Source organism: Cervus elaphus, chromosome 14, assembly GCF_910594005.1.
Source record: "Cervus elaphus chromosome 14, mCerEla1.1, whole genome shotgun sequence".
Classification (NCBI taxonomy): domain Eukaryota; kingdom Metazoa; phylum Chordata; class Mammalia; order Artiodactyla; family Cervidae; genus Cervus; species Cervus elaphus.
Window position 1 is genome coordinate 66,467,315 of NC_057828.1, and position 27,402 is coordinate 66,494,716.

The 27,402-nt window shown below is 37.3% G+C and overlaps 1 protein-coding gene across 1 annotated transcript; it reads left to right on the forward strand.

Annotated features, from left to right (window-relative positions):
- TSEN15 (tRNA splicing endonuclease subunit 15) lies at positions 1 to 26,801 on the forward strand. Its single transcript, XM_043923965.1, has 5 exons — positions 1 to 205; positions 2,553 to 2,634; positions 2,915 to 3,050; positions 24,864 to 25,005; positions 25,541 to 26,801. Exons 1-5 carry the CDS (start codon positions 80 to 82, stop codon positions 25,559 to 25,561), a joined length of 507 nt encoding a protein of 168 aa, XP_043779900.1. The 5' UTR covers positions 1 to 79; the 3' UTR covers positions 25,562 to 26,801.
- Positions 26,802 to 27,402: the final 601 nt, after the last annotated feature.

Sequence of the window (27,402 nt, forward strand, 5' to 3'; positions counted from 1 at the left end):
CGAGACGCGTGAGTCTCTGCTTCTGGCCGGGCGCGGAGAGCACGGCGCGGTGCACCACGGGCGCGCCGCACGGCAGGGCATGGAGGAGCGCGGCGAGTCCCAGCCGACTGCGGGTTGCGGCGATGTGCGCTCCGGCGACGATCGCGGCGGCGGCAGCGCCCACCCGTGGGCCCCCGAGGACGCCTGGATGGGCACGCACCCTAAGGTCAGCAGGCGCGAGAGGAGCAGGGCGCCCTGTCCAGGCCTGCACCCAAGGCGGGACCCCCGGGCCGTGCTCCCCCTTGGGCCCTTGACTCCCCACCCGATGGGATCACAGAGTTTCCGTGCGAACCTCACTGAAGGGGATTCTTTTTGCTCACTGATCGCTGCTGGCAACATTGTTTTTGTTTGTTTCAATGAGTTAAACTATTGTTCTGACACCGCCCCCTTCCGCCTCGCCTCCCTCCGACCATTCTTAACTGGAGGGAACATCGTTAGCTACATTGCCTCTGGAGCCAGATAACAGCCACACCAGTAATCTGAGTTTTGCTGCTTAGGGTCGTTCTTGGGGATGGTCTCATTTAATCCTCATAGTAACCAAGCGGAACCGTTTGTGAGCCTTGAATAAGCTGTAGTAGTCTACCATGGTCAAGGTTTTAGGCCCAGTCCCCCTTTGTCTCTGTTGGCAAATTGCTGCCCTGGACCAGCTATGGCCCAAGCAATGAATGGATATGAGTTTTGCAAGAATCTCAGGGACTACATACTTTGGTCTAGTAGCTTGAATAGAATTGCAGTCTTCTGCTGGAGAGCAGTATTTCATACATAGTGACCTAAAAAACATTCCAGAAAAGGAAAAATTTGAAGATCTTTTCATCTTCTCTTGCTTGATTTTATCCTTCTGCTCTGATCCCCTTACACCCTCTCAGGGTGAGAAAAACAAACGCTAACATGGAGATATTATTAAGTGCCATCAAAGAACCAAAATATGGAGAGGGAGCATGGTGGTCAGGAGCATGAGTTCAGACTGCCTGAGTCTGAATCCTAGTTCTCTCATCAGCTTTGTGATTATTATTATTTTTTTTTTTGCGGGGGTGGGGGGACGCAAAAAAAAAAAAAAGTTTTATCTCATTGTTCCTCAGTTTTCTCTTCTGTAAAATGGAGATAAGAATAGTATTAACCTTATCAAGTTGTTAGAGGATTAAGACAGTTAATATTAGTAAAGCACTTAACACACAGCAGCCACTACCTAAATATTTAAAGTAAAACACCAGTAATAAGTTTTAAAAGCTACTTCTAGATTTGATGTTACTGTTTAATTTTCATACTTGCAGGGTTTTTTTTTTTTTTTTTTTTCTTTCTTTAAAGTCAAACACTTTATAGGCTCAAACAATCAAATACTTTCTTTTGGTTTTTCTTCTTGAAGGATCTAACTGATCTTAAAAAAAAAAAAAGAAAAGATATTAATTGTTTGATTTTCAGTTCTGCATTTGCATTATTCAGTTTGAAAATTACTTAGGTCAATCCAATAACATAGGATCAGATTTATCATCCTCAAACACCACTTTGGTTATGTAATTCTCATGTTTAGAGAATTTCCTGAAGGGTAAAATTCATACTTTTACGTTGGCCATCAAGACCTCGCCACCTGGTCCCCAGTTGCCTTTTCAGTGTCATTTCCAAACTCATTTGAGGTTGAGGAGGACAGTTAACAGCACTCCTCTTTTCCTGCACCTGTACACACTTTGTTGCATGCTGATGGGAAGTGTGACTTTAGTGCACCCAGGTGGGTCTGCAGATGCCTCACCTCTGCATTGACCCTGCTCCCCACCTGCCTAGTCATTGACAGAGCTGGAATACCTCAGGCTTCTCCTGCAGGGGCAGGCCCTGAATAATATTCCTTCTGTGCTGACCAACAAGTCTGAAAGCCGCATCAGCTTGCTTGATCCTTCCTTTGAAACTCAACAGTTAATGAACTCCCTGCTCTTGAGTGAGCAGGGGCGGGGAGAGAGGCCAAGAGTGCTCTTCTAGCACACCTTCTCCACCTGCAAATGAGACCAGGGAAACAGAGGCTCCCACTAACCTGCCCTGACAAAAGTCCTGTTAAGATGTCTCTACTCCCGGCAGATAGGTTTCTTTCTAGGCCTTTGAATCCATGGTGCTTATTTCCACTTTCGTGTGATTACTCACACTGTCACTCTTTCTCTGTTTATTCAATTCACACATGTCCTTCAGGGCCCAGTTTGCATCCCACTTCTGCCAGGAAACATTCACCAGCCAAGCCACCTGAGTGCAGCTCCTTTGACCTCTTGTCATTTTTTTTTTTTTCCCATTTACTTGGTTTTTAGTCACTTACTATAATGTATTATTATTTATCTGCAATTGCAAGTGTGTATGTGTTTACCCTAGCAATCCATAAGTTTTTTTAAGAGTTAGGGATCAGGGCTTAATTGCCAAGAAACTCCCACTATATCTTTAGGAGAGCCTTATACATTATCTGTTGACTAGTTGTTAATTGAAAGAAAATGCTAAGAGATTCTTCCTTCTCTTTTTGACAATTACATTTTGATTTTCAGTATTTAGAAATGATGGAATTAGATATAGGAGATGCCACCCAAGTTTATATAGCGTTCTTGGTTTACCTGGACCTCATGGAGAGTAAGTAACTTGTTTATTATTGTTTTGTTATTGGGGCTATTGGTGGGGGAATGAGGAGTTGTGTTGGGATATAGCGTTTATGCATTTGCTGTTAATTTTGTCAGTGTTGTGATTTCTTTATTCACTAGCACTGGGAATTATGAGTAACAGAAAATACTAGAAAGATAAAGGGACATAGCATTATAAGTGATGTTTGCTCAGCTGAGTATTAGGTAGATTTTAGACCTTTTATCTTTTATTTTTGATAAATATTGTTGTCCATTCAATGATGCACTTTCAGGTAAAAGCTGGCATGAAGTAAACTGTGTGGGATTACCAGATCTCCAGCTCATCTGCCTTCTCGGTACTGAAATAGAAGGAGAAGGGTTACAGACTGTGGTACCTACGCCCATCAGTGCTTCCCTCAGCCATAACAGGTGGGCAGCTGATTTTGATCTTTGTTTAGCAGGTTAGTTCCTTTCCTGCATAAAGCACTAGGAATCCTTAAATTAGAGGTAGTAATATATTTTAAAGGCTTCCTGGTAGATCAGGGGTTAAGTATCTGCCTGCAACACAGGAGACACGGGTTCCATCCCTGGGTCAGGAAGATACTCTGGAGAATGAAATGGCAACCCACTCCATTATTCTTGCCTGGAAAATCCCATGGACAGAGAATCCTGGTAGGCTATAGTCCATGGGGTTGCAAAGAGTCGGACACGACTTAGCAACTGAACAACAGCAACAGTATATTTTAAAAGGGATTTGGGGTATAGGAATCATGGCTTTATTCTTGGTTATTTGAGAACTAAGTTAAATATGAGTGTTGAACAAGTGTTTATTTACTGTAAAATGTTACTGTATTTTTCATGCTCATTGGGAGTGGTTTCATTTTAGATATTTTTAACTTTATAAAAAGGCATGTAATATTTTGGGGCTTGCTTTATAATGTTAAGGTTATATTATAGTGTCTTTTGGCCAGGAGGGTGGGCCGCCGTATAGCATTCCATCGTGTGATTATACCATAGTGTTCACGTCTCTTCTGATGATGGAGTGTTGCTCATGTTCGACTTTAGGGGATAGTTTCAAACTATTTTCCAAAGTGGTTGCCTCAGTTTACTTTCCCCTGCACAGTAAATAAGATCTTTGGAAGCTATATGGTCTCTGACATTTAGTATTCTCTGACTCTTAAATTTTTGCCAGTTGAATGGCTTGTGTAACTATGGTCTTAATGTGCAGGTCTCTGATGCTGAACATTTATTTATATTTTTATTATTTCCTCGCTTGAAAAATGCATCTTCACATCCTTTACCTGTTGGATTATTTGCAGTTTCCTCACTGACCCCTAGGACTTCTTTATATATTCTTGATATTAATCCTTTTGGTTGTGTTTCCCAGATTTAAAAATCTGTCTTTCAGGTATCTTTTGATGAATAACAGCTTTTAATTTGAATATAATCATACTTACTAATTTTAATAATCAATATCTTTATGTCTAATATAAGAGCTATTTCCTAAGTAAAGATTTAAAAAACGACGGTCGCCTGTATCTTCACTAAGAGTTTTGAAGTTGCTTTTTTTAACGTTATGAGAGGAAGGCTAGGGACCCTGTTTTCAGTTGTTTTCAGTTGGATGACTATTTTTCTCTGCCCCCAATTACTGAATATTCCCTCCTTTCCTTATTATATGACATACATCTTTGTGCAGCTTTGATTTGCTTCTGGCCTCTCTTTATATTCTATTTGTCAATATATTTATTCTTAATGCCAGTACCAGGTTTTCCTAATTGCTTGCTTCATAAGAAGACCTGGTATCCTGGTAAAAAGTCTCCTTTTCTGTTCTTCTTGAGAAGCTGTGACAGTTAGCTTCTGAGATGGCTTCTTGTGATCCAGCCTTCTGATGGTCACACTTGTGTAATTCCCTTCCCTGGAGTGTGGGCTGGAAGTAGTGACTTGCTTTTTTGTTGGGGGGTAGTTGTTGTGCACTGAGCAGCTTATGGGATTTAGTTCCCCAACCAGCGACCAAACCCGGGTCCTCGGCGGTGAAAGCATAGAGTCCTAACCCTTGGAGCACCAGGGAATTCCCAGTGTCTTACTGTTAATAAATAAAATTTGGCAAAAATGATGAGATGCTACTTCTAAGGTCAGATTATAGAAGACATAAGGCTATTTGGGGTCTTTTGTGTTTCCATACAAATTTGAAAGTTTTTTGTTACTAGTTCTGTGAAAAATTGTTCAGTTGCTGAGTCATATCCGATTCTTTGTAACCCCATGGACTACAGCTTGCCAGGCTCACCTGTCCTTCACTGTCTCCCAGAGTTTGTTCAAACTCATTTCTATTGAGTTGGTGATGCTATCTAACCATCTCATCTTCTGCCGCCCCCTTCTCCTTTTGCTTTCAGTCTTGGCCAGCATCAGTGTCTTTTCCAATGTAAAAAATACTCTTGACAATTTGATAGAGATTGCACTAAATCTATGAATTGCCTTGGATCATATGGTCATTTTAACAGTATTGATTTTTCCTATCCAAGGGCATGGTATATTTTTCTTTCTGTCTGTGTCATTTTCAATTTCTTTCATCAGTGTCTTATAGTTCAACTGACAAGAGCATATCTATCTATATGTGTGTGTGTGTGTGTGTGTGTGTGTGTGTGTGTGTGTGTGTATACACACATATATACATGTGTGCTTAGTCTCTTCAGTCATGTCTGACTCTTTGCAACCCAAAGACTTTAGCCCACCAGGCTCCTCTGTCCATGGGATTCTCCAGGCAAGAATACTGGAGTGGGTTGCCATGCCCTCCTCCAGGGGATCTTCCCGACTCAGGGACTGAATGCAGCTTCTCCTGTGTCTCCTGCATTGCAGGCGGATTCTTTATCGCTGAGCCACGGGGAAAGCCTACACACACGCGCGCGCACACACACACACACACATGCACACACACACATACACGCGCACGTGCACTGTGTACCTGAAATATTGTAAATCAATGATACTTTGAGGAAAAAAACAGTAACTTCTGTTGGGCACTCTCTCTGACTTGTTTGTTCTGAGGTAAGCCAGCTGCACTAAGAACTGTCCTAGAGAAAGGCTGAACGTAACTAGTAATGGAGCCAAGTTTCTGCTAGGTGGGAAGGGGAGGATTCAAGAAACTCCTGGAAGAGAGTAATCTTGAGCTGGAAGAGGAGCACCCAAACCTCGGAGGCTGTGGGGCAGGTAGAAAGGACAGATAAAGACATAGGTGTATTTTAGTGGGTGTATAAGTAGGGAAGAGGGCTTGGAGCTGTTGTTCAGCCACTAAGTAATGTCCGACTCTTTGTGACCCTATGAACTGCAACATGCCAGGCTCCTCTGTCCTCCAGTATCTCCCAGAGTTTGCTCAGATTCCTGTCCATTGAGTCAGTGATGCTATCTAACCATCTCATCCTCGGCTGCCCCCTTCTCCTTGGCCTTCAGTTTTTCCCAGCGTCAGGGTCTTTTCTAGTAAGTCAGCTCTTCACATCAGGTGGCCAAAGTACTGGAGTTTCAGCTTCAGCATCAGTCCTTCCAGTGAACACCCAGGACTGATCTCCTTCAGGATGGACTGGTTGGATCTCCTTGCAGTCCAAGGGACTCTCAAGAGTCTTCTCCAGCACCACAGTTCAAAGGGGAAGAAGGCAGAGCACCTTAAGTTCCAATATGAAGCACTTTGATGAATACTTATTTTTTTCTTAATTCTCTATGAATGCATAGAGAATTAATGCATATTGATTTAGGAGAAAGACTGTGGACTAAAGCCAAAAGACCTGGATTCTGGTCTTGGCACAGATACTTAACATTTTGTTTGATGATTGGAGACAGACAATTCTTGAGTTTCACTTTGTCTTTTATTGAAGGTTACAGGTTATCAGTAGATAATATGTGAGATCCCTTCCAAATCAAAGCTACCATAATTGGTTTACATAAAATTGTATTAAGCTAATTTTTAGATTTCTATTAAATATTTTTGGTATGTGTGATTTGTTATTAGAATTATCTTTTGATATTTCAGGCTATTCATACTATTCTTTGAGAGGCTTCTTACTGTGAGATTTTTCTATGTGTTTTGAGAATCAATACACAACAATTTAACTAGCTTTATTTCTAATAATGCTTCTGTCTAAGAGATGTAATAATTCACTCCTTCAGACTCTCCCTTTGTGTCTTTAAATTACTGTAACAATGTCATCCTAGCTAGTATTATTGTTATATTATTTATTTGGACAAGGAACTATCATTTAGAATTAACATACATTTAATCCTAAAAAGCAAAATGAATATAGTCTGTTTGAATCAAAATCATTTCCTAAATCTAGAACTATAAATTTGCCCAATTAATTTCTAGTTTTTCCCTACTTATGACTATTGCTTTTCTAGCTTTTTAAGCTTGTTTTCTTCTTTAAGTAGAATTAGTTGGAAGGGTAACTTAGTAATCCATTTTTGCGCTCTATAAATAAAGCAGAGGGCTTAGTCTGTGTGTCTTATTTTTATATAAATATTCATGATTATATTAGGCAGTGGAATGATAATATAGAAAATAGCACAAATGGGACCCAATACACATTAGATTTATTATGCTTTTTATGGCATAAAATGTTCTCAACTCAAAGAGTGCAAATAACCTTTAACAAATAAAGATTTGTGTGTTTGATTTCATTCCTCAGTTTTTAACAGGAGTGATATTTTTAGGTAATAGGCAAACTTTAATCTGTTTTTACTCCCATGTGTACTTTCTGTATAAAATGTTACATGTATAACAGCAATGGTGCAATTTCAGACAGTTGTGGTTAATGTGGGAATTTTCCTTCATTAGTAACACAAAGAAAATTATTGACTTTGACTCTCTGGCCGCCTTGTATAGGGAGGAAGCTCATTAAGACAAGTCCTGAAAGTATTTGGGTAGGAATTTATGAAGGCAACTCACCTTAAAAAAATGCGTTTTTTTGAATTTAAGAGAATAAACAGTTCTTTATTTGATAATAAACCACCTATAAAAATAAATCACTGGGTTCACTTTAAAAATTATTATTGTCAGATAATATTGCTTGAACTTTTTAGTCTTTACCTAGCAAATACTTATTGACTGTTAGGTCAGGAGGTGGTCTGTGTTAGAGATACTGTGCTGATCAAGACAACCTATTTCTTTTTTTGAGGCATAATTGATTTGCAACATTGTATTAGCTTCAGGTGTACAACATAATGATTTGATATTTGTATATATTGCAAAAGAAATCACTGTATATAATTACAGAGTTTTTTTTTTTCTTGTGATATGAACCCTTAAGATCTACTTTCTTAGCCACTTTCAAATAATTCAATATGGTATTATTAACTATAGTTACCATGCTGTACATTACATACCCATAACTTATTTATTTTATAACCGGAAGTTTGTACTTTTTAACTCTTTTCACCTGTTTTACCCACTGCCTCTGGCAACCTCCAATCTGTTTTCTGTGTCTATGATCTTTCGTGTGGGTGTAATTCCACAAATGCATGTGATCATATGGTATTTAAGACTTTCTCTTGAAAGTAACATTCTGGCTCTAGTTGTTGGCTTGGAAAATAAATTTTATTTCATTTTTTGGTAATTGTTAGATGAGATCTAGGAAAAAAATTGTCCTTCGTTCAGAGATTTAATTAACAGTAATTTGGGACCGCCTCCACTTATTTTATTGTTAGGTAATTGAATAACAGGGCTTCCTTATTGGCTCAGTGGTAAAGAATCCACCTGCAATGCAAGAGACATGGGTTTGATCCCTGGGTCAGGAAGATACCCTGGAGAAGGAAATAGCAACCCTCTCCAGTATTCTTGCCTGGGAAATCCCATTGACAGAGGCGCCTGGTGGCCTACAGTCCATGAGGTCCCAAAAGAATCAGACACAACTTAGTGACTAAACAACAACAACAAATTGAGTAACAGGAGTAGTGGAGTACTGATAAACATTTTACATAAGGTTGTATCAGTACCCAGAAGGACAGGAAAGGCCTCCTCAAAGTGCTAAGAGACCATGTTTTAGCAAGACAAGTGGAAGTAGTGACTGCCTGCCTATTATGGAATCTGGTTCAGAGTAGGTGCTTAATGGCATGGGCCAAGGCCACTAATGAACAAATGAATATCTAGAACTTATGAGAAAAGAAGGGATGGGTGGGAAATGAGGGAAGAAGGGTTACATACATCTGGAAGGACATCACTGTTTACACTTTTTTGCTGTTATGAATTATACTGTAATGAATAGCCCTGTAAGTATATCTTTGTTCTCATGTGTGAGAGTCTCTCTAAGGTAGAAACTTGGAGGTGAAACAGCTGGGACATACAGCATTTACACCTTCATCTTTACTACTTATTACTAACCTGCTCTCCAGAAGGTTATCAGTTTATAGTCCCACTGACAGTATAGAAGTTTCCATAGACTAGGAGAAGAGATTTACTGATGTAGAGCCAACAAAGATTCAATCAGAATATGTACATAACTTCTGTGACTCGAGGGAAAAAGCAACCCAGATGAAAAACATGGGCAAAGAATATGAACAGCAGTTCACAGAAGAGGAATTAATCAGGGAAATACAGATGTAAGATGTGCTTGTTCATGTTTTAGCTTAATGATGCAGAAGCTTTTCAAACAGTTTATGATGTTAAATTTGACAAAAGAAAGATCTGGGAGGATGTTTGAACAGGCCTACAGCTAGCTCATGACTTGCTTTGGAGTGAATTAGAAAAAAGGGACTCTCTTGGGCATACAGAAAAAGTCTTCACCAGGATTCAGGTTTGGAAAGCTCCATCAACCAGATTTCAGACACCCTTGTACCTGGTACCTTTGTGCAAGGTACAGTCTGTACAATATACATGATTCCCTAGCCCTGAAGCATGTCTGTTGAGCCCCAGGTTTCCAGAAGGCTCTCTTAAAAATTACTGCTACATGGATGGTGTTGTGGAAGGACTTTATGCAGGTGAGTGATGCAGTAGCTTATTCCGTGTGGTTATAAGAATATTTTGCATTGGTAGAGAATGTTACAGAATTTCAGAGTACCTTCACTTGTTTCATTAGCTCTAGAACCTGTAGTGGTATACAGGCATATATAAATTATAAAATAGAGGTATATAAGGTATATATAAATTTCATATATAAAAAGCTGAGATTGAAAAGATGTTTTTATTTATGCTCTACTGTCTCCAAAGATAATAAAGGATTCAGTGTGTTGCACCAGGATCTCCAGGTAGATAACAAAGTCTCATAGCTATCATTCTTCTTACTGAAAGGTGTTGCTGAACCATGTAAAGGCATGGGATTCTTGGCCTCCAGAGGAGAAGAATTCAATCCGGGGCCAGAAACGAGGCTGGATCGCTCAGGGCTTTTGTGCGATAAAGTTTTATTAAGGTATAAGGGAGATAGAGAAAGCTTCTGACATAGGCATCAGAAAGGGGCAGAAGGAGTACGCCCTTGCTAGTGTTAGCCATGGAGTTATATACTCTCTAATTAGTTATTACAGTGAATCAAAAGAATGTCTGGAGGTTGTAAAGACCTCACTAGACCTACTCCCATAATTTACACCTTAAGATAATAGGATTAGCCAGAAGGTTTTTTCCAGAGACTGTCCTCAGGCAGGGTACATTATTGTTATATAATCCTAAGGAATGTAGAGGGGAAAAAGTTTGTCCTTTCTTCCTCCTTGAGAATTCCAGACCCCCTCTCTCCTTGGGGACCCCTAGACTTCTTTTCAACCTGCCTAGGAATTAACTCTCTCATTATTTTGCTGGTGACTTTAAAATCTTTTACTGGAGAATAAAACCAGATACAGAAAGCCGCACAGTATAAATGCATAGGCTGAGTTACAAAGAGAACATTTTGAACATGTAACCACCACTTAGTCAAGAAATAAAACCTTTCCAGCCATCTCAGAACTCCTTCAGTGTGCCCTGTCCTAAGCATAACCTTTTCCTTTCCCATTATTCTTACTTTTATGATAATAACTTTTATTTTGGTATACTCTCGTATGGTGTACTCATTGTGCATTTTAATGTTTCCCTGTCCCCTGTATTTTCTGCAAATTGGCAGCTGGAATCAGGGCTTCAATTGTTATCATATTAGTAAGACTATAGCTGATGGTCTGTTCTTTTATCAGGAGGCATGTAATGCCCTTTTATTTTTTTATATACATTTTAAAATCAATTTAATTTCTACAAATAAAGCAGTTCCTTATTTGTATCTCATAAATTTTGCCCATTAAAAAATGTTTTGGTTATATCCTGTAAATGTCTCTTAATCTGCAGTAGAGATCAGCAAGCTGTCCATAAAGCTCTAGATAGTAAATATTTTGAGATTTGCTGGCTGTTTGGTCTCTGTTGCAACCCCTTAGCTCTGTCACATTAGGGGGAAAGCAGCCCTAGACAAATATATAAACAGATGGGTGTGGCTGTGTTCTTATAGCTTTATTTACAAGAACAGAGGGCATCCAGATTGATCCATAGACTAGTGGTTTACCACCTCCTGATGTGTGGGTTCTGCCTCTGTCCTCTTTTCCTCACAATTTTCCTGTTAAAGAACCTAGGCTGTTTGACATACATACTCTCCCATAGTATGGGTTTGTCAATGACTCACTCATGGTGCATTTCAGCAGCTTTCCCTGCCCTCTGTATTTTCTGCAAATTGGCAGCTGAAACCAGCAGCTTGGTTAGATGCAATTGGGTCACATTAGTAAGACTCCAGCTGGTAGTCCGTTCTTTCATCAGGAGACAGGTAATGTCTGGTTTTCTCTCTGTGTGATCTTAGTAGCTACTGATGCTTAATGCCTAGCTGTGACTGGTGGTTTTAACCTTTATTTTAACTTTTATTTGACCTTTATTGTTTTCCTGACCCATGATTCCAGTCCACTTTCCTTGAACTGCAGTATAGATATACTAGAGCTTTTGTTTATATATTGTTCCCAGGACCTCTTTGTGTTGACTCCCTGCTTTGACTCTCACCCAAGAAAGCATAGTAGAATGTGAGTAGGTGAGAATGGTGATATATTATGGGGAATATTAATTTTATATTAAAATACAGCCTGCCAACTTTGTTGTTGGAAATAAATCACCACACACTCGCACCATCAACCTGAGCACAGAAGCTGTAAATCACTATCCTAGACTGTGCTGCTTAGCTGCTTGATTGTGGTGCTTTTTTTCTGATAAATGTTTTGTATTCTTCACAAACCTTAAATGACATTTTTATTACTAGGGAATTTGGGTAGTATACAAAGCCCAAGAGCCAGAGGGGTTGGCAGTTGCAGTGGGTGCACGTGCCTGTTATCCACAAAGGGTACAGTGTACCTAAGGCTTGCTGGCTGTTTCCTTTACTGAAGCCCCGAGTTTTAGAATCTGTTGTTTGTAATACTGGACCACACTCTGTCGTTTTCATAGTTAATTACAACTTAGTTATGAACCATTTCCCCAGGGATAATAGTCTCACCGTAGTCCTTAAAACTATGGTAGTAACTGCTGAGTGAGAGAGTGGCATATATATTTGAAAAGCTTATTCTTTCCATTATTTACTTTATGGTGTATATGTTTTGGTTGGCCAAAAAGTTAATTCAGGTTTTTTTCAATAACATTTAATAGAGAGCCCTCAATGAACTCTTTTGCCAACCCAATTATTTGGTGACTCCTTAAAAGGTAAGGGTTCTAGGCAACATTTAATGTTGTATCTGCATCAGTGTCTCAGAATGCGCAGACAGTTTTTGTATCCATTTCCTACTCATTTTCCCAGAGTTGGCCCCTGTTGGTTTTATGTATGTAGTTTCTGGCAAGAATACAGACAGACTCCATCATAGACCAAATGAGTGTTTGAATAGCAGTGAGTCAATGCAGTATTTTGAGCACAAGTACAGTTTGTGATCATTGTTTCCTCTAAAGCAATTATACATAAAATTTGTGTGCATGTCCCCACTCCTGTCCGATTCCTTGCGGCCCCATGGACTGTTGCCTTCCAGGCTCCTCTGTCTATGGAATTTTCCAGGCAAGAATACTGGAGTGGGTTGCCATTTCCTTCTCTAGGGGATCTTCCCAACCCAGGGATAGAACGTGCATTTCTCTTTTTTTTTTTTCAAACTTTAAGCTTTTTATTTTGTATTGGAGTATAGCCGATTAACAATGTTGTGGTAGTTTCAGATGAACAGGGAAGGTACTCAGCCATACATATGCATGTATCCATTTTCCCCGAATCATGACTCTCATCCAGGCTGGCACATAACATTAAGTAGAGTTCCGTGTGTTATATAATATTGGGCTTCCCTGTTGGCTCAGACGGTAAAGTATCTGCCTGCAATGCGGAAGACCTGGGTTTGAACCCTGGGTCAGGAAGTTCCCCTGGAGAGGGGCATGGCAACCCACTCCAGTATTCTTGCCTGGAGAATCCCCATGGACAGAGGAGCCTGGCTGGCTACAATCCATGGGGTCACAAAGAGCCAGACATGGCTGAGCGACCAAGCCCAGCACAGCCCAGCACAAGGAGCCTCCGTACTGTCTCCATGGTGGCGGTACCAGTTTACATTCCCACCAACAGGGCGGGAGGGGTCCCTTCCCCCCACGCCCTCTCCAGCTTCTGTTGGTGGTGGATTTTTTGGTGATAGTCATGCTGACTCCTGCATTGGCAGGCAGATTCCTTACCACTCATGCCACCTGGGAAGCCTTATACATAAAATTTACTCATAGTTAAAACACTCTGGCATATCTTTCAAGTCTCAAAAGGTCTTATGTATGCTAGTCCCTTGTGAAAATGCTGATTTAATACTAATTACTGATATCCAGTAGGAGAATAGAACTGGTAAAATGCTTGTAGCCAATGACAAGTGGGTAAATTATGCTGATGGGAATATGAAACTGGGAATATGCTTCTTAACAGGAGGGATACTACTACTTTTTCTCTCATCTAAAAATACTTTCTAAAACTAATGTAAATAATGTTTAGCTTACACTTTAAAATACTATATTAAGTTCTATATTTGGATGGTATATACATATGTAAAGCACTTTGGATTGTTTCTTGCTAAAGCAAATCTAAGAATTCATGTAGCAGTTTTGGTCAGTGACTGTAGAGGTTATGATAGTAGTAAATTCATAGAGGCCAAAGAGATCTGATGAATTTAAAGATAAGACAACTGGAGGAATCCTAGTGAAAGCCAAGGGCCTTTTTCTGAGCTGAGGTAGCAAATGAAGTCAAATTTGTGTCGAGAGAGCTTAGTTAGCTTTTCTTTGGACCATCCTGACATTGATACTTGTTGAATGTCCCTAAATGAATGAAGTATATTACAACAAAATTAAGGTAGTTTTATAGCCTTCTGTAATAGTGCTAATATTGTGGGTAGTTGTATATGGGAAAATACCTTCCTTAAGAAACTTACACAAGGACCCATAGCAAATTGTGAGGGGAAAAAAATATTTTTGTGTTTTTTAGCTGTCAGTTTTGTTTTATTTTCCCTGGTAGAACTTATGTTATCTTCCAATTTCCATATCAATTTAGTAAAACATGAGAGATGTGCTGAAAACTCAAACCCCAGTTGCCATACTTTAGGCTTATCTGTTTTTATATATAAGTTTTTTTAAAAAGCTGAGCAGAGAATTTTTTTTAAACAGCCGAGCAGAGGATTTTTTATAATTATGAGATCCAGAGACAGTTAAGATACTGTTTTTTTTAAATGCTCAATACATCCCTTTTGTTACAGAAGGCTATAGTTCCTTGCTTAGTAATACCAATGCATCATTCATCCTTTTAAACCTGACTAAATTATAAATGACTTTCTTCTCTCAGTGCTAGAGAAGGATACTGGATAGCTTGTGAGGATGGAACCTCTCCGATGACCGTTTTATCCCTCCACTTCCACAAATTAGTGGTGTTTCTTTTGAGGTATGGTGATAATCTCTCTACCAGTTTACCTGAAAGGCAGTTTTTCCAAATGTTCTCTTTCTTAGCACCTTCTGGCCTGAACATCATTCTGGAAATTTAGGGGGGAAAAAAAGCCTTTAGCATTTCATATACCAGATTGGTCATCTGCTAGTTCAGCAGCCATAAGGCTAAAAGTCTAATAACTTTTGTCATTTGATTTGATCAGAACTCTTTTGGCGAGATCTTTCTATAATTTATGCTTTAAGAGAAGTGAAAAAATTCATTACACATAGAAATGAGTGTCAGAGCCAAAGTTAGACTAGAAATCCTGTGAGTTTTTAATCTGATGCTTAGCTTATTAAACTGTATTAACCTGTTTCCTACAATGTTGTTGTCACGGTTTTCAGTATTTCAAAAGAATACATTTTTCCTGACTGCAGTTCTTTTTACTTTGTTGGAGTTAATGTAGCTTTTAAATATAGTTTTTAAGGCCTGTAAAGAGTAATTTTTCTTTTTTTAAAGGACATGATTATTTTAAAAATATTTTATTAGCTGTTTATGTGTTCTCACAGCAGTAACCCAAATAATAAAAATGGACTAGTTGTTTATTTTTAAATCCATTGTACCCAGTGTTTTTCTCGAGGAAAGAGAAAAAATCTGTATTTTAAAACACAGATGTGTAGGAAAAATTAAATTTTTATTTATTTTTCTTATACTAAAATAGTATAACTTTCAGTAAAAAATTTTATGAATATCTATAATTATACTTTCTCTTAAAGCATTAAATATGATGAACATAAATGAATATTAATGGAATTATAGACCATCTAGAGTCAAAGAAGCATCTTTTTGTTTGAAGGGAAGGATAAAAAAGTAAATTGCATATTACTGCAGCATATTTTAGGTTGCTCATTCATTTATTAGGCATCTGTTGTGTATTGGGTTGCCTTTTCGGTTTGTTTATGATTTCCTTTGCTGTGCAAAAACTTTTGAGTTTAGAGAATTAACCTATGGTTACCAGAGGGGAAGTGTTGTGAGGTGGGATGGTCAGGGAGTTTGGGATTGACATGTACACACTTTCATGTATAGTTAGAATGTAGCAATTGGATAACCAACAAGGACCTATAGTAAGCATGGGAAACTCTGCTCGATATTATGTAACAACTTAAATGGGAAAAGAATTTGAAAAAGAATAGATACATGTTAAAAAAAAAACTCTTTATTTGCCTTCTTTTATAAATGGCAACACTATGCATTCTGAAGCTCAGGCCAGAAACCTTGGAGATATTTATCACTTTGTATCTATCTATACTTTATCTTTTAGAACAATTTTAAATTTACAGAAAACTTGAGCAGATAGTACAGAGGTTTCCCACATAAGTTTCAGTCCAGCACAGTGTTTATTAGTTATTATTGTGTTGCTTTAGTATGGTACATTTGTTATAATTAATGAACCAGTATTGATATAGTATTATTAAGTAAGGTCCATAGTTTTTCATTAAGGTTCACTCTTTTTATTGTACAGGTCTACTGGTTTTAACACATGCATAATGTCACGTATCCACCGTTATACACAATAGTTTTATTGCCCTAAAAATCCTGTGTGCTGCATATAGCCATCCGTTTGCCCCCACTCTGAACTGCTGGCTGCCACTGAACTTTTAACTCTGTAGCTTTGCCTTTTTCAGAATGGTATATAGTTGAGAGTTTTGATTAGGATTGTGCTTAATTTATAGATCACAATGGGAAGAATTGGCATCTTAATAATATTGAATCTTCCTATCCAAGGATATGGACTATTTCTCTATTTATTTAGATCTCCTGTGATTTCTTTCATCAGAGTTTTACAGTTTTTCTTAAACAGATCCTGTGTATATTCTTCTTAGTTTATACCTAAAGTATTTAACTTTTTGGATGCTATTGTAAATGGTGCTGTGTTTTTCATTTGAAGTTCCATTTGTTCATTCCTGATATATAGGAAAGCAACTGACTTTCATATATTAACCTTGCTATATAATCTCTGATTAGTTTTAATCCACCCAGTTCTCAGATTAATTTGTTAACAAATTCTGTCACTTCTCCCTTAAAAGTTTATCTAAAATCTGACCATCTCTCCCCTCTTTTGCTATACCATATTCCTCTGGTATAAGCTACTATCGTCTCACCCTCTGTACTATTGCAACCTATGAAGTGGCCCCCTTTTATTACATTTATTGCTACTCAGTGTATTATATATTATTTACTTTCTTCTTCCCCGCACTTCCTTGATGGAAACAGGAACTTTGTTCTGTTCATTGCTATTAATACTTCCCCTGTGCCTAACCTAGTACCTGATATTTGGTGTTAAATAGGTATTTGTTGGATGAGTGAGGGATATGACTCAGTTTCTGCAAAAGAAAGTTGCTGAATAATAGCTTAAAGAACATAAGGTTACTCCAAGCAACCTTACAAGAGTTTCTATAAAACTAGAGTGTCTACAAAATTCATCTGTTTGCAAGATTTTCCCACACTTTACGCGGTAACTAAAACTGTCTGTATCTGAGGAGAGAACAGTCACAGATCTGGAGAGTCCCTCTGCTGATTCTATGAATAGGCTCCTTACCTTTTAGTTAAGTTCTTTTTCATCCATTTCTTCACCACTCAACATGCCCGCCCCCCCCCCCCCCCACTTCAACCCTTCTTTTGCCTAAGTGCCTTGGAAGAAAGACTTATAGTAATGGTGGAGTAAAGGGTTAATAGAACTAACAATTCCTCCTTTAGAACATTTTTAAAGATGTTCTTAGTTATAAGATTTAATTCTGAAGTGCTACATATTTTTGAAGGATACCCCATTATTATTTCCCTGTAAAAAATATTTCCTCTCTCCAAAAGTATATACTCTTTATTAAAAATTCATCAAGTGATCATTATTTTATATGAGGCCTGAAGTCTAATAACTCGTGAAGTGACTTCTGGCATTTGTCTGCCCTGCATATCAGGATGTGTGTCCTTATACTACCTCTGCTGGAAATCTGCTTCTGGTGAAACCACCCATTCTGGCAGCTTCTTTCAACTAGCATAGCATTTTTTTTTTCCTCTTACCCTCAAGAAAAAAAACCAAAAAACAAACTTGCAATTTATTTTAGCAGAATGACTTCCCACTGGGGCAAATAGCCACACAGGCACTTAATTGTTGAGTAAACCCCCTTGAAACTGTAGTCGCCTTGATTTTTTATGAGGAAGGCATTGGCATGATCCCTAAGCGGGTGGTCTGTTATTCTTGAAACCTTGAGGATTGAGCCTGTGGATGAGTAAGCCCCGTGGGCACCAATTTAATCTTGCATTGTGTTTCAGAGTTGCATAATGGTGTGTCCTTTCAATATATCATAATGAGACAGATCAGGGAGTTCATGTGTTTTATCGATGTAACTGAAGCATGTATCAATTTGACCACATTGAAGAGGACAGAAGAACATATTGCCTTCTGTGGGGTGAAATTAATAATAATTTTAACCCGTGATGCATTCTAGTTCAACAAGGTTGAAGTTAAAATTAATGTTGTCTTCAACTTTTTTGCCCTTTGTGCACATCTCCAGAGATTACTTAGTCTCTATTATAGGGTTCTTACCAAAAAAAAACTATATATGCTAAGATTTATTGAAAGAATTTAAATAGCTTGAAGAGATGGCAGCAGCTAAATAATGTTCTCTGTGTGTTTGCCTCAGATACATTCTCAAGTTAGCTTTGTTAAACTTCAGAATCACTGTTTTCAGTATGCTGAGCTCCTCTCTAAACAGTTATAAGAAAGAAAAACCTGTTATAAACATCAAATTCTGTTACTGTTGATCAACAACTATGATACTGACTTATCTCTTTCTTAGGTGGGATTTTTCCCTTAAAATGTAATGAACTCAAAAACCTGAAGTTCTTGTTGTTAATGCATAGGTTATGTTTTACATATGTGAATTTCTATCAGATATGAACTATAAAGAGTTTTATTATCTAAATTATTATTTTAGATCTGTCTAATGTAACATCTCTACAATATCTTTCCAAAGAACTGAGTTTTTAAAAAATATGCATATAAGGAAACTTCGTTCTGTGGTTTCTAAATTAATATTTCAAACTATGAGCTTGTTAGAGGTTAAATGAGACTGTAGTATTTTAATAATGCTTCATGATCCTCAGCATCTTTACAATCATGTGTGGTTTTTAAAATAGAACTTTGAAACCTGTTGTTGTTGTTTATTGAGAAAGCACAGTCTATTGACTCAAAGTAACATCTTTAGGAGTTTATTAGTACCCCATAAAGGAAACAAATAAGACAGATCTCAAATAGACAGATGATGGCATTACCTTAAACGTGTCACAAATTGCCGTTGACTAGAAGAGATCTTGAACAAGAATCTTTGTGAGACTTCCCAAGTGTGTTTTGAGTAACAGAGGCAGATAAATGATTTAATTCTGTTATTACTGAGAAAATTCATTGGTAATTTTCCCCCACACACTTCCACGTAGGATAAACAGAGCTCTGAGATGGGAACTTCCATTTCATTTTTGACAGTGATTTCCCTCGACTCTGAAGACAATACCCCCTTTACAACTCTGAGCTAATTTTCAAATGTGAGGGTTTCCCACATGGGTGTTTTGAGTAAGTCTGAAAATGTTTTGCTATTTATATCAAAGAACTCTGGAAACAAATATGAATGAGATGGAAATTTCTATCCTAAATTTCAGTATTTGAGCTAGAATTCCCATGCAGTTTGCATTAGGGGGAAAAAAAACCACATGCCTGCACATACACATATACATTTCTGATTTAAATCATGTTATATTGGGAGAAAAAGAAAATAGGTAAAAATCATCTTAAGTTTTTTTTTTTTTTTTCCCTTCCATCTGTGTCCCATCTTCATCATACCCTGCTGGTTAGGGACATTTAAAGGAACTTATTTGAAAGTTATGTGTCTTGCAGTGGCTTCAGAGTGTCACTTTCCATCAGTGCTCTGTAATAAGGTTTCTGATTAATATTTATGGTTGCTTCATCCAAATATCTCTTTATAAAGTAAACCTCTGATATGAACAGTAAGCTCGCTAATTGTCATACCATTCAACATAGGTGGAAATTGTTTTTTAAGAGGAAGGTAGTGATTACCATATTACATCCCAATTTTCAAAGAAGCAAATCTGGTATAGATAGTTGATAAAAATACTGTATTCAGTGACTACTTGTCAGTTTGTAAAGTCTTTTCATGTATGCCACCCCATTGATTATTACAGTAATCCTATTTGTAGACATAGAGATATACTATCTTCCGATTATAGCACCATTTGTTAAAAAGACTTTCTTCATTGAATTGCCTTTGTACCTTTGTCAGAAATCAACAGATCGGACTTACAGCGTATTAAGAAGTAATACAGATGATAATATTAACACAAAGGATGGGGCTGTGTAGAAGCAAGGAAATGACATCAGAAAGTAACTTGAAGAAACATTAATACCAGAAATATTAAATATGTAGGTTATATATTTTTTATCCTTTTTCCTCTTAACTTTTTTAAAGATATAAGATTGTATAAAGTAATAACACTGTACTGAGTTTATAATATATAGGCATAGTATATATGACAGTAATAGCACAAAGAAGGGAGAAAGGAATGAAATTATATTGGAGTTTCTATATTTGTTTTAGAATTAATCTGAGTAAATTGTGGTAAATTAAGGTGCATATAGTGTGATCTCTAGAACCACCACTAAGGAACTCAAAAAAGTACATCTGACCCTTGAACAATGCAGGAGTTAGGGATGCCAATCCTCTGCATAGTTGAAAATCTGAGGATAACTTTATAGCTGACCCTCTGTGTCTGCAGCTCTGTATCCACAGATCCAATAGACCAGGGATCATAGTACTATAGTGTTCAATACATATTTATTGGAAAAAAAATCCACAGATAAATAGACCTGCACAGTTCAAATCTGTGTTGTTCAGGGGTCAACTGTATAGTTAAAAAAAACACAAAGTAATCAAAATAGTACTCTAGAAAATATCAATTTAATCAAAAGGAGGAGGTAAAGGAGGAACAGAGGAATAAAAAAAAGACATGTGATATACAGAAGGTGAAAGTGAAAATCCCTTGATCGTGTCCAACTCTTTGCAACCCCATGGACTATATAGTCTGTGGAATTCTCCAGGCCAGAATACTGGAGTAGCTAGCTGTTCCTTTCTCCAGGGGATCTTACCAACCCAGGGATTGAACCCAGGTCTCCCTTACTGCAGGTGGATTCTTTACCAGCTGAGCCACCCAAAACAAATAGCAAAATGGCATACATAAATAGAACAATATTAATATTATTTTAAATGTGAATGGATTAAACTATCCAATCAAAGGACAGGAATTATAAGACTGGATATAAAAACAAGGTCCAACTACATGCTCTCTGTAAGAGAGACACTTTACATTCAGAGACAACAATTTTGGGAAAGTCTGAACTATTTCTTCTACACTGCTATAGTCTAAATGTGTCCCCTGTGTTTCGTATGGTGAAATCCTTAGCCCAGAAGTTGATGTATTAGGAGGTGAGATCTTTGGAGGTGCTTAAGCAATCAATGATGGTAGAACCCTCATAAATGGAATTAGTGGCTTTAAAGAAGACCTTACAGAGGTCTCTTACCCCTTTCACCACGTGAAGATGTAGTAAGAGGGTTCTGGCTGTGAACCAGGAAGAGGACCTCCACCTGAAAGAGACCATGCTGGTGCCTTGATGTTGGACTTTTCAACTTTCAGAACCCTGAGATATAAACTTCTATTGTTTATGCGCTGTGGTATTTTGTTATAGCAGCCTGAACAGACTAAGATACACATTATTCTCTCCTTATTTTCTTTCTGTAATATACACGTATGTTAAACTGATACTGCACTAAAGTCCTCTGATGTTTTATTTAAAGAAAAAAAATGTTCTCCTTGTATTATACTTCAGTTAAGTTTTTTGTGACCTGTTTTTAGGTTCATTAAGTTCTTTCTTCTGTTGTGTCTAATCTGTCATTGAGCCCAGTCAATAATTTTGAAAATATATTTTTAGATTCTAGAATGTTCATTTTCTTTAGAATTTTCATTCTTTTGCTTAAATTTTTCATCTTATCACTCATTTTGTCTGTGTTTTTTCTCAATACCATAATATTTATTGTAGTTATTTTAGAATCTTTACTTAACTCCAGCATCTAAGTTTTTCAACAGCCTTAGTTTTCTGATAGTTTTCTTGTATTGATTTTTTGATGTTGATTATTAGATATATTTTACACCTTCTTCACATAGCTTAGAGTTTTTCATGGGATGCTGGCCATTGTGTATGAAGAAGAGACTGAGGTTGATAGACTGATGTGGATGCTACCTACCCGCCCCCCTCACTCCACCTCCTAAAGAGCTCATCCTTTCCTCTGTCTGACAGGTAGAGGCAGGGTCTTATTTAGTCATTCAGATCAGAAGTCAAGAGGAATCGTAGCTGAGTTGCAGCTTTATAGTTATCAGTTCTGTTCTGGTTTCAAATGTCTTGAGAATGGATCAGGCCTCTCGCTTCAGCAGGGCCTAGTGATTAGGGCTTGCCTGCCATTTTCTAGTCCCTTCCCCAGCTTTTCATGCTGCTGCTTAAACACAGCAGAAGTCCCATGAGTAAGCATTGGTGGACTAGAGGGACTGATGTCCCTCAAGATTCCAACCCACCACATCAGTTCAAGCGTGGCTTTCAGATGTTGTGCTGTTTTCTCCTGGTCCCAGTGAAATCACTTTCCTATGACTGGCTCACTCCTCCAGCCACAGTGACCAGACTTAGCAGTTGCCCTTGAGGGTTAGAAGTGGCTGTGTCTTGGTCTCTAGTTTACCCAGGAAGGGCTCATTTCTCATTGGAATTTAGCTCCTTTGTACTTCTTTGTACTTTACCTCTTTTTTATGGCATTAAAGAAAAATGGTATATTTTTAAGCAAATGAGGTATTTTCTCTTTATTATCATAGGAATGGTGGTCTTTTGAGATCTTCTATATCCTAATTAGAAGTGAAATCTCCTTCTGCTCTGACTTTTGAATATGTAATAATGAAAAAAAGGAACATTACCTTGGTGATCATATCTTACAATTTTTATTCTTAACTTTTTTCATAGTGTAGAGTAGGGGTCAGCAAACCTTTTCTTAAAGGACCAGGTAGTAAGTATGTTGGGCTTCATGGGCAGAGTAGCAAAATCAAGGCTATTATGTAGGTACTTATATGCCCATTCAAAATGTACCATTTGAAGATATAAAGATCATTCTTAGCTCATGGGCTATAGAAAAACAGGTGACCAGAGCTTGCCAGGCCCTGGTGTAGAGACAAATGATAAAGCAATTTGAATGTGTGATGACACATAAGAGATGTGGGTTTGAACCCTGGGTTGGAAAGATCCCCTGGAGGAGGGCATGGCAACCCACTCCAGTATTCTTGCCTGGAGAATCCCATGGACAGAGGTGCTTGACAGGCTATAGTGCATAGGGTTGCAGAGTCGGACACAACTGAAGCAACTTAGCATGCATGCACGTTAAACAAAAAGCAAGCAAATATCAGATACTTTGAAGACATTACTACAGATACTCGAAAGCATTCTACTACATACTATTAACAATTTATTTTCTTAGAAAGCTTTGAGCCTCAAAATTGGTAAAGCCAGTGGAAACAGACACTTAGGTGTGTTAAGTACAAGGTAGTGATTACAGTAATGTAGGTTTGCACAAGGTGTCTCTGTAGGATTGGGGAAAGATGATGCTTTGCTGACTCTTGAAAAGGAATTAAGATTTTTTTTCAGGAAAAAATTTTATTTATCCAATAATACCAGTATTACCATACTGTTGAATTGACTCTCTCAAGGTCATCTTAGAAATGGTTTGACTATGAGGTTTGACAAACTTAGAAACTCATTCTCTCCTTATGTGATTATATACTTGTGAATATTTAATGATAGGTAGTAGGTAAGCAGCCTTTTGTGACTGTTTTAAGAAACTAGTTATCACTCTGTAACATATTATGCAGTGACTAAATGGTAGTTTAGCAAGAACAATTCAGTTTCAGCTTTCCCAGAGGTTTATTGCTGTTTTAAATCACTTTTAAAATCTTGTCTCCTCCACAGATTTTTTAAAAAGTATTATAATTACTGTAGGAAGGCTATTTCAAAGCAGAGACTTCTTTTTAGATGCTTTATAAATTAAAGAGCTAGTAGGATGGGTGAAGAGTCACCACAAGAATTTTTACTTATGAGTTGGGAGTAGAATTTAAGGGGACAAATTAGACTTTTGCTAAAGAGAGTATAGTGTTATTTATGTATTCAGTTGTAGCATGTTAATATGCTAGTAAATCTTTTTCTAATTCCAGAAAATTGGTTAGCTTAATGAAAAAAACATCTGATCATTTTTTATTTGCCTTTTTAAGAAGACTCCTCTGGAGTTTACATTTTCCTCAATTACTGAACACAGGTTTTGTTAGGTAGGTAATAACAATTTTTAGTTCATGGTATGCAAAAGCTAACAGTGCTTTGAAGATCTTGATATTGGATTTAGTAGATTATTTTACACAGCAAGCAAACCAAAATCCTTCATAACATTGATGCTTGACATATAATTTTATTAAAAAATTTTTTTCTCTCTGTATTTTTCTTCTTGCTTTTATTAAGTATCAGGATATGTGAGAGCCACAGAAATATCTGTATTCATATCCAATAATTCTAATACTTGGAAAGACCAAGCAGAATTATTTAAAAAGAAACTACTACCTGCAGAAAGATGATTATCACAGTTTATCTTTATTAGCACCATCCTCCTCACACACACACACACAAAACTGAAAGAATATTACAGCAATAGGGGAATGATTGGATAAATTGTGAATCAATAGAATATATAACCTTATAAAGATTGCAATTTTGAGCACCATGTAGAAATATGGGGAAATGTTTATTATAGTCTATTAAAAAAAAAACCAAACAAACAAACCTGAATACCAATTGTTTTGCTGTAAGATACCAGGTTGGAAACTTGGAAGATGAGTAATAAAATTTTTTAGCCGATTTAGATGCACTAAATACTGTTAGTGTCCCTTTCTGTAGGTTCCCTAGATACAGTTTTGATTCTCTTAGGTATAATGATCGGGAGAGATGAGTGAATATAAAAGAGGAGGACTGAAAGTCAGTAGATAATGCTTATTTGTGGGATTTTCTGTATAAAAAGGTAACTTAAGTGTTTATATTTGAGCCTTCAGACATTTCCTGAGTCAACGTTATGGATATAATGTTATTATGTACCTTGTCTCCAAGATTTTACAGTATTTGACCTTATTATTAACTGAGTAACTGTGAATCCTGAATGTGTTATGACTCTATTTTCAGGATAAGGGAAATCTTGAAGGCATCTCGAAAATTGCAAGGTGATCCCGACTTGCCCATGTCATTTACTTTGGCCATAGTGGAGTCCGACTCTACAATAGTCTACTACAAACTCACTGATGGATTTATGCTGCCAGATCCTCAGGTCAGTTTGGAGGTGACTATCAGTAAAACAGTGAAAAAAGAAGAAAATTATGACATGATTTTAGGTGTGAATCCGTCCACTCACAGAACCATCGCTTCTTTTGCAATATGAAAATTCAAGGGAAAAAGGACTTGATGTCTCATACTTCAGAAAACTAGCTATGTTCTGTTCAAAGTAACATGTTCCTAGTTGTTTTCACAAAAAATGATTTGACTTCCTTACTCTACAGAAAATTTTATAGTTTCCCAGAGTACTTCATGAAGTCATAACACATTTAATTATTTGATGAGTAACTGGGGTGGAATATAAAGGCTTATAATAGTTTTAACCAAAAGAACATTTAAGGAAATGTTAAATTGGTTGGCATTTTGACAGGAACAATTTAATACATAAATGTGTTTTATATGATTTCTTTACATGCATTGTTAGCATAATTGAGATAATCATAATAAATATCTTTCAAGTTTTGCTTTAAATTACATTATCTTTTGGGAAAAAGGTCCATCCTGATCTTTTTCTTTTTTTTATGTTGCAGAATATTTCCCTTAGAAGATGACACCTATACTTCCCGATGTTTACTTTGTTCACACAAGACTGGATTAAGAACCATCAGCCTGGTTCATCTTTTATCTCAGAGATAGTCAGGGCTGACTTAGCTGATCCCATTCCAGAAGTTTTCTTTTTTGAAGAATAAAACTTTCCCATATAGAAGAATTTATTTTCTTAAAAAATAGTAAGATAGTTGCTCTAGAACTTTCTCACCTGGAGACAGTTTGATTATAGTCATATGCAGGTTTATGCCTGTGGTGTGTTCAGAAGGACAGGAAATTCTTGAGACCACCTTCTCTTTCCCTTACTCAGCTCTCTCAGTCTTTGGTCACTACAGCCAGTCTGCAGAAATGGAGAATTTACTTTAGTCTGCTTTTTCATCCTCGGTAGAAGGTGTTCTTTTGATTGGTTTTCATGGTACAATTAATGTTACTTCCTTCTTTGGTTAAATCAAAATTAAAAATATGCTCATCCAGTGTATAAAATTGCATGTCTAGATTAATAGGGACCAGAGAAGTGTTACCTACAAGAGCACTGGGCCTTTTTTTTTTTTTTCTCCCATTCTTACTTACTACCACCATACTGTACATAGCTAGAATATTGTAGGAGAGATAGTAATAGTAGCGGACAGTGTGAACCTTAAAAACATCTTTCTTCAGTAGACCTAGTTTTTCCACTTTTTCTTAATTAATTGTTGCCTAGAAAGGTGTTTTAAAAGTTAAGGCAAGAGTCAGAAAAATTTTTCTGGAAAGGGCCAGAAAGGAACTATTTTAGGTTTTTCAGGCCATATAGGTTTTCTCACAACTTCTCAGCTATCTTGTTTGTAGAATAAAAATAATTGTAGACAGTATATAAATGAATGGATATGCCTGTATTCCAATAAAACTTTATTTACAAATGCAGGGCCATAGTTTGCCAACACCTGGTCTGGGGAAATAGTCAATAAACATACAAAAGTAATGAATGTTGTGTTAGGTACCCATTAAAAATTAGAAATGAGAATACTGTAAAACACGAGAAAATGCTTAGTAAAAAGAAAAAAGCAAGATACAAAGTGTATGAATGGATATGATTATGGCTGTGAATAACACACCAAGTATATAATAAAAAAAGGACAAAATAAATTCCTAACTGTGGTTATAATAGGAGGGCAGGGCAGTAAATGGATGGCTTTGTCTTTCTTTAAGATTTTACTTTTTCTTTGTTGGTATTACTTTTATAATAAAAATGTTTTAAAGTAAAAAAAATGTGTCCTGAGATCTATATTTGTTATCTATTTTTGTATACTAATATTACCGCAAACTTAGCAACTTAAAAATACAACACATTTACTATCTCAAAGTTGGGTCCTTTGTAAGGCTGCCGTCGGGGCTATAGTCCCATCTGAGGCTTTATTGGGGGAAGGTCTCCTTCGTCACTCATGTGGTTGGTAGCAGCTTTTTATTCTCTGCGGTCCCTTGCACTGAGGACCTCAGTTTAGTGGGCTGTCAACAAGAGGCCACCCTCTTTGCCACATGAGCCTTTCCAGCATAACTGGTTGTTTGCTCAAAGCCAGTGACAAGGAGAGAGTCAGCAAGGTGGACCTCATAATCTTACATATGTAGTCACGTATGTCCTGTCACCTTCGCCATGTTCTGTTGGTGAGAAGCAAACCAAGGCTTATTACACTAGAAAACAGCAGTAACAAGAATGGAAACATGGCCAAAAGAAGGAAAATTGTTTAAAGCATCATACTTGAGCTATAGTAGTTCCTGACTCCTTTCCTTTGATGTCAGTTGAATTTGACTTTTCTTTTTGATGGAAGGTCTTAGTCACTCCTTCAGGCTCCTCTGCTTCCCCAGAAGGCCT

Bases quoted from the DNA above. Each gene is read 5' to 3' on its own strand.
- TSEN15 (XM_043923965.1), top strand. From the start codon at position 80: ATGGAGGAGCGCGGCGAGTCCCAGCCGACTGCGGGTTGCGGCGATGTG. The intron at 3,051-24,863 runs GTGGGCAGCTGA...CTCTATTTTCAG, and splicing joins GCTTCCCTCAGCCATAACAG to GATAAGGGAAATCTTGAAGG. The intron at 25,006-25,540 runs GTCAGTTTGGAG...TTTATGTTGCAG, and splicing joins TTATGCTGCCAGATCCTCAG to AATATTTCCCTTAGAAGATG.